Source organism: Octopus bimaculoides, chromosome 13 (assembly GCF_001194135.2).
Source record: "Octopus bimaculoides isolate UCB-OBI-ISO-001 chromosome 13, ASM119413v2, whole genome shotgun sequence".
In the NCBI taxonomy this organism is placed as follows: domain Eukaryota; kingdom Metazoa; phylum Mollusca; class Cephalopoda; order Octopoda; family Octopodidae; genus Octopus; species Octopus bimaculoides.
This window is the reverse complement of record NC_068993.1, coordinates 53154552-53162313: the sequence shown is the minus strand read 5'-3', so window position 1 is coordinate 53162313 and position 7762 is coordinate 53154552. Positions and strand designations below refer to the sequence as shown.

Sequence of the window (7762 nt, the reverse complement as noted above, 5' to 3'; positions counted from 1 at the left end):
CGATATGTACATTCTACCCAAATGCTTTGTCTCGCTCTATTATTGCCATCTGCTAACCCCTGACCTTGGTGTTCCATCCACTTGTAACAAGAAAACTTTTCCCTCACCCCACCCCAACAAACCAATCTACATCTCTTCTGTTTCTCACATTTCCTCCTTCATTCACTATGCCTATCTCTCACTCCCCAATCCTCTCATCACACCTCCGTTCCTCTGTATCATTGCTATCCGGTAGCCCTTCCAACTCTTTATATACCCACGTCTTTTGCCACTTACTCACACTCCCTTTGCAATATCCTTTTCTACTCTAGGCACAAGGCCCGAAACATATATATATCATCATCATGTTAGACAATATTAATGTCAATATCATTTTTATAATAATTTATATGGGAACAATTAATACTTGTTATATTTACAAAACAAGTATTATTTAAATGATCAACATCAGTCATAATTAGTTTATAAGTCGCAGACAACTTCAACTTCATTTCTACTTGTTTACTTTCACCTGTCTATCTGATCATTTCTTCTTTTAGTTCACACTCCTTTTCTCTCTATTTATATCCATTTAAAGACTACTTTCGTCTGTTCTCATTCTTTTCTGATGAATAACCTTTCCCAAAATGTTATTAGATATTTATTCTCCTCAAGTACACCAACATACCACACATTTATATTCTTGTTAAGCTTTATTGATTTTTTTATTTATTTTGGAGACAAGGTTGTGTAGGTAAGGAATTTGCTTTGCAGCCATGTGGTCTTTAGTCCAGTCCTACTGCTTGGCACTTAAGGAAAGTGTCTTCTGTTATGGCCCTGGGCTTACCAATGCCTTCTGAGTAAATTTGGTAAATGGAAACTGTGTGGAAGCCTGTCATGTGTATTTGCATGTGTGTGTGTGTGTGTATTTAGACATGCACATATACATGCATACATGCATGCATCCATCTAGCCATCCATTCCTATATACATACATGTGTATATATCATTATCATCATCATCATCATCATCGTTTAACGTCTGCTTTCCATGCTAGCATGGGTTGGACGATTTGACTGGGGACTAGTAAGCCAGATGGCTGCACCAGGCTCCAATCTGATCTGGCAGAGTTTCTACAGCTGGATGCCCTTCCTAATGCCAACCACTCCGAGAGTGTAGTGGGTGCTTTTACATGCCAGTCAGGCAGTACTGGCAACGGCCATGCTCAAAATGGTGTATTTTACATGCCACCTGCACAGGAGCCAGTCCTGCGGCATTGGCAACGATCTCGCTTGAATGTCTTTTCACGTGCCAGGAAGGCGACGCTGGTAACGATCACACTCAAGTGGTACTATTTATGTGCCACTGGCACGGAAGCCAGACAGCTGCTCTGGCAATGATCACGCTCGAACGGTGCTCTTAGCGCTCCACTGGTATGTGTATATATATATATACATAAATATTAATATTTCTAAGTCTCTCTCAAATAGACTACGGCAGCGGTACTGGATATTAATAGTTATCGCCAAGCCAACATGGCAGTCCAAAAAATAGGATGAATACTGCCGTTGATTAGCGGACGTTAAACAATGATGATCATGATATATATATATATATCTTTTCCCTGACTTATGGTCTCTTTTGACTCAACGTATATTTTCATATATATATATGTATATATATACACACATATATATATAATAATTTTTGTGCCCTGTTAACTTGCAATTAATGTGTTGAATGGACTATTTGGCAGTAGCTTTTCCAACTCTCCAAGCTCAAATTTACCTTTTATTCTTTTGGGGGGTCAATAAATAAAGTACCAGTCATGTAACAAGGTTGATTTGTCTCTTTCTGTTCTTCCGAAAGAAACCAACTATAGTCAAACCTGGAGAGGGTTGGGGTCCACCAGATCTAAAATGCCCAAGACCTGTGTCACAACAGGGCTCTTAAAACTCCACTTACAAGTTAAGTTGTACATAACCTGACATGTTTCAACTAGAACATCTCTGAAGCTACATTAGGTTGACAGCTCTTTCATCTTCTATGTCTTCCTTCTCCAGACTATATTATGTTTCTGGGTCTGTCTAGTTCTTATTTTGAAGTCATTTATTGCTAACCAATGTATTGTTTATAATAAAAATCTATACCAGATTGTTGTGTCTCCGTTGATCATATGAGCTTAAATGGGGGCAATCCTTATATACAGTGGTTTTTAATACTATTTAGACACAATATTAGAGAGGGTACCAATCTTTCATCATTATCAATTTACATGTTTTTCGTACTGGCATGGGTTGGATAGATAATCAGTTTCACTCAGTTCTTATTTGAAGTGTGAGCGCAATGCAATGTAGGCAAATGGATAGGCTTAATAAAAAGAACAGAGCTGAGTTTGAGTTTTTTTATATACATTTTATTTGTCAATGAGAAATGTTCAGGTAAAATATTAACAGAGATGTGGAGTTAAAAATATCTTTACAATAAATAAGCCAAATCCTGAGTTAATTTTTGTGCTTGTAGAATGAATTATTGTGTGTGTGTGTGTGCATGCAGTAGAAATGCATTATTTAATTGTGTGTAGGAACAATTGAGTACATGTGTGTGAATGTCACAGGTAAAGAGCTGGACATAGCAAGAATTGTCACTATTGCTGGTTAGAATGAGAGTTTGGCTTTCATGCTGATGTGGTAGTGGCAATGAAGGAAAACCCTGTCTGTTCATACTAAAGAAAGAGCCTTTTAACTACAGGATAATGCAAGATTCATTCCAAATAATGTGATTAAATAAACATTACATTTGACAGAGTAATATGAATACTACAGGGTTAAGGCTTCTCAGGACACAAGACAACAGTTCTAGAGCTAGTGTCAAAATAAAATGCATCCAGTGCACTCTGCTTGGTGTTTGGTGATAGGAAAAACATTCAACCATAGAGACCATGCCAAAAACTACTCAAATTGCTAACGATCATGACTATTATTTTAGTTATTTAACTACCACTGTCCAAACAAGTTAGGTGTGTCCCATTTAGACTTGGAGATGTAACCATTTCTCACCAGCAAAAGCAGGTTCAAGCTGTTGTCTCAGCTGTGATTGTTTGAAAGCTGAGTGGTATACCAAGCATTTCATCCTTACTGTTGCCATATGGTGATTTCTTTTTTGAGCTTCCTCCTTTAGAGTTTTGTCCTAACAAAATCTATAATGTTACAGAGTGGTTTAACCATATTTGTCTGTCTAAATATATATATATATATATATATATATATATGTATGTGTGTGTGTGTGCACACATACAAGTGTTTCCCCCTAGTGGACAGTTTTACAAGGGAAATAATCATTTCTTGTAATTTGGCAGGATTAAAATTTTCAATTTGAAATTAGGTATTATATACACATGTACACACACACACACATATATATATATATATATATACACGTTTTAAAAAAAATGTGAGGTATTAAGATATTTACATTTTTATAATAATAGTGTTAAGTTAGATTTGACATTTGTGGCTTTATATCGATCTGTTATTGTCATTAGACTCCAATTTATCGTAAGGGAGATTATTAACTTCATTATACAGGATTAGTAGACAATTTTAGTCTTTGCTGCACTAACAGTTACTACATATGAGTTCATCACAAGAAAAGGTTGAATTTAATAGTTGGTGAAAAAAAAAAAAGTGGTTGTTTCATATAGTTTGTGTAGTTTCAGAGATACCTGGTCTAAAAGGAAGATGGAAATGTTTGCTAAACCACTGAGTTACAATCATGTTAACTGATGTGGAGAACAAATGCAGACATATATAATGAGCTTTTCAGTTTCTATATACCAAATTCACTCACAAGGCATTTGGTTGACCTGGAGCTATAGATGACTTGCCATGCCGTGGGGCTGAACCTGAATCCATGTGGATGCAAAGCAAACTTCTTAACCATGTCTGGTTTGTTCATTTATATGTTTAATTTTTAAAGCTGGCATAGGTTAAATAAATACATTGAGGCATTCCCAAGGAATACTAGCCTTGTATGAGTCACATAGTTAAATTTACTCTCCACTTTATATACAGAGTATCTTGTAGTTCCCACCAATACTAAAGCAATTTTCAATTATATATTTATATGTTTATGTTGATGTCCAAGTTACTTAAGCATGCTGTATAACATTCCCAATTTACAAACCAATGAATACATTTGCTGTCAAACAAAAATTGTAACAATAATCATGAAGCTAAACTTGACTGAAATTCCCTATGTTAATTTGATTGTTGGTATCTTGAGACTGCCCTACATAATGGTTGTCTCTGAAGAACATGCTGTTCTAGAGTTACTGGTGGTAATAGATGTATAACACGTTTCGTAACTTACAAGAATAATAAATCAGTGGGTAAATCATCATTACATGTATTTATTAGGCTTTCATTTCAAAGAACCTTTCACAAATGGTGCTCAAGTGTAACCAAAACTTGCTAACTAAAATCTGTGAAATTGTAGCGATATATATATAGTTTAAACATGCATTTCCATGCTTGCATAGGTCATATGAAATTCTCCGAGTTGGATTTTCTACAACCAAATGCTGTTCTGTCAACCCCCACATATTTCCAAGCACAGCCAGCCACATTTTCTCACAGATTGGAAACAAATCACACCACCTGTATGACAGCAATGCTTGTTTTTGACTATCATGTGATGTCAAAACAAGGACACACACACACTTGACAGGCTTCTTTCAGTTCCTGTCTACCAAATCCACTCACAAATATATTTATATAAGTATGGATACTCATGAAAATATATGTTCCCTAAAACATTGGCAACCATTAATAGCACTGAAAGTTCTTGGCTTTAAGGGTACTGCGAAAGGCCTGGTTATAGACCCAACCTTTTGAGTCCTTTTACAGGGCTTAGAAAAACTGAGGGCCCACAAACAATTACATGTGTGAATCTGAGAGGAAAATATGAATAAAATCTTAATTAACTGACCCTCCTGTATGTTCCTTTACCCAAAGCCAGGAACTTTTCAGCACCCCCTCGTACATAACAGAAAGCACACAGTCAATTTACCAAATTACACTTCACATTGTTGAGATTAGAGTTTATGCATGCATGTGATATATACACACGTTTAAACTGGTAGCCAATTCCAAGTGGAGAGCTTACTGTTGTAGCTGCATATTCTGAATCCTCATTTCACATTACTCTTTCATAGATACATACATCTCTGTGTGTGTGCGCGCATGTTTATGTAATAACACCATGGTTTAAGAAACACTGGTATAAACAAACAAACAAGGATTCCTTTTCTTTTGTAATTGGTTTTATTAATTTACCCGTTTACACTGCTGCCATGGAAGAAATATGTATCACAGCCCTTTCCTTGGAATATTCATCACAGTAACATGTATCACATTGGCCTTGACATAAATAAGCAACTCATATTTATACATTGGCCAGAAAACAGAAGTAAACACTTAACAACCATACAATTTTCTCACCTCTTACTCCAAGAGGGAAGATGAAGAAAAAAGATGACTTTAAATGGGGTATATGGTTTTTAAACAGTAGGTAACAAACAGCATTGTCCTTGAGAGATGAATTAAATAGCATTGATGCATCATTCTTATGAAGGTATTTCTTGCCAGCAGAGAAATAATGGTGTAGGCATCAGAAATGTTCTTATGTCACTAAAGGAAACTGTTCTTACAGACTGGATTGTTTTAACCCAGAAGAACTAACAATTGTGGTGATAGGTTGAGCTGTGATGTTAGAATCCAATGTGGTAGCTGTATTAGTACTAGATACCACAGCTGTTGTAACTTCTACTAAAGCTGTCGTTGACTCTGCAGAAATTTCACTTGAATCTTCAGCCTTTCCTGAAGTAGTCGCAGCAGTTACTGTAGTGGATGATGGTGTTTCACTTGTTGTACTTTCAGCTGTAGCAGCATTGGTTTTTGGTGCAGAGCTGGAAATTTGTTCATCAAGAGGATTTTTTTCTGGTGTATCTAAGGAGACATCTGCTGATGTTTGTTCAATATTCTGAAAAAAACAGTCAATATATTTTATGTACAATACTTCTAGTTGAATAAAAACAAACAAATTTAACATTCCACATTATACAGCTGTTTTGAAGAAACCTTAAAATCACACCATTTTATTCTATTTAGATGACACTATGATCTCCACTACAGCAAACATGTTACTTATGTTAGAAATAGCATTCTTATTATAGTTGAACTTTAATAAAAAAACATTTTAAAAGTTAAAAATGTATTGGTATTTTAGAAGTATTAAATGCAGATTTAAATGTAATTTTGTATCTAAGAAAGAGCTCCCCTACGAAATTAAGATACAGAACAGAGAGACTCTTTAACATTGACTGAAACAATTTGAAATATTTAATTTCTGTCCAGTGTGAGCGAGGCATCTGGATATTTCTTGTACCTTCAAATGCAGAATGACTACTATTTAGGATCAGTAACTTTTTCACCAACTGTACTACAAACATAAACGAGACATTTTTATTTAACATATAGATCTTTAAACCAATGAAACAACAGCCATCGATACCAATGAAACAATAGTCACCGATACCGTTTATTAAGTCAAACTTGACAAAAACTGTTTTTTTGTATATTCCATTATGTTACACATTAAAACTACATATTTCAGAAATCAATCAGAAACCTTATCCATTAATATAATCAAAGAAGTAAAAAAGAAAATCCAGAAAATTACCTCTTTTACATCTTCATAGCAAACAGGATGGTAAGTCTGTTAAATACATAAAAAGCAATTGTGACAATTAAAAAAAATCATGCTGTAAAGCAAAGATAACAGGTCTGTTTTAAATGGGCCCACTTGACAATAAGTTAATGTATTTTGTAACAAAATGATGTGAATAAATTTAAAATTGCATAGGAAAGTAATCAAGATGGTAGGTGAAATCTTGATGTTAATTAGTCCACAAGTAACAACTGGAAATATGTAACATTGAAATTTCATCATTAAATCATTAGTATTTGGAACATCATTCAAATTATACACTTGCATCAAAATGAATAACCTATTTGTCAAACTATTAACAGAGGGTACCATTTTGAAATAATAATTTAACACACCTTTCCTTCCACACGTATAGCATTTCTTAAATGCCATTCTTCTTCATCTTCATTCCAAAACTGTTCAAAGGGATCACTACAAATATCACAGACCTATAAGAAAAGGTGGGGGAAAAAAAAAAAAAAAAAAAAGCAATGTATTACAATATATTTGAAACCAAAAATGTAAAATGAAACAAATTTCGAAGACAATAGTAAATATATATCATAACCATTTGTTACCATATATCTGTTGAAATATACTGCTTTTGTTTTATTTAATTTTGAAAATAAATGAAGAATTTAATGATTGAACTGTCATTATTAAGCTGGAAATGAGTACAGCAATGAATTCCGGGTAGAGGTAGGGGTCCACCAAGGTTCCGTCCTCAGCCCCCTATTATTTACCATAGTCCTCCAGGCAATCACAGAGGAGTTCAAGACAGGCTGCCCCTGGGAGCTCCTCTATGCTGATGACCTTGCCCTAATTGCGGAGTCACTATCAGAACTAGAGGAGAAGTTTCAGGTGTGGAAGCAAGGTCTAGAATTGAAGGGCCTTAGAGTCAACCTAGCTAAAACCAAAATCCTAATAAGTAGGAAGGTAGATAAAACACAAACCCCTTCAGGTAGATGGCCCTGCTCAGTATGTAGAAAAGGAGTAGGTAGTAACTCTATAAGAT

General features: G+C 35.0%; 1 protein-coding gene across 3 annotated transcripts in view; it reads right to left on the bottom strand.

Annotated features, from left to right (window-relative positions):
• Positions 1-5280: 5280 nt before the first annotated feature.
• Positions 5281-7762, bottom strand: part of LOC106872667 (pre-mRNA cleavage complex 2 protein Pcf11) — a 24495-nt gene continuing 22013 nt past the window's right edge. For all 3 annotated transcript variants that reach the window (XM_014919733.2, XM_014919732.1, XM_014919734.1), the window contains 3 exons: positions 7104-7196; positions 6721-6756; positions 5281-6021 (listed from right to left, as the gene is read on the bottom strand). In XM_014919733.2, the coding sequence (XP_014775219.1) occupies positions 5686-6021; positions 6721-6756; positions 7104-7196 (465 nt within the window). In that variant the 3' untranslated portion in view covers positions 5281-5685. The remainder of the gene's footprint in view (positions 6022-6720; positions 6757-7103; positions 7197-7762) is intronic.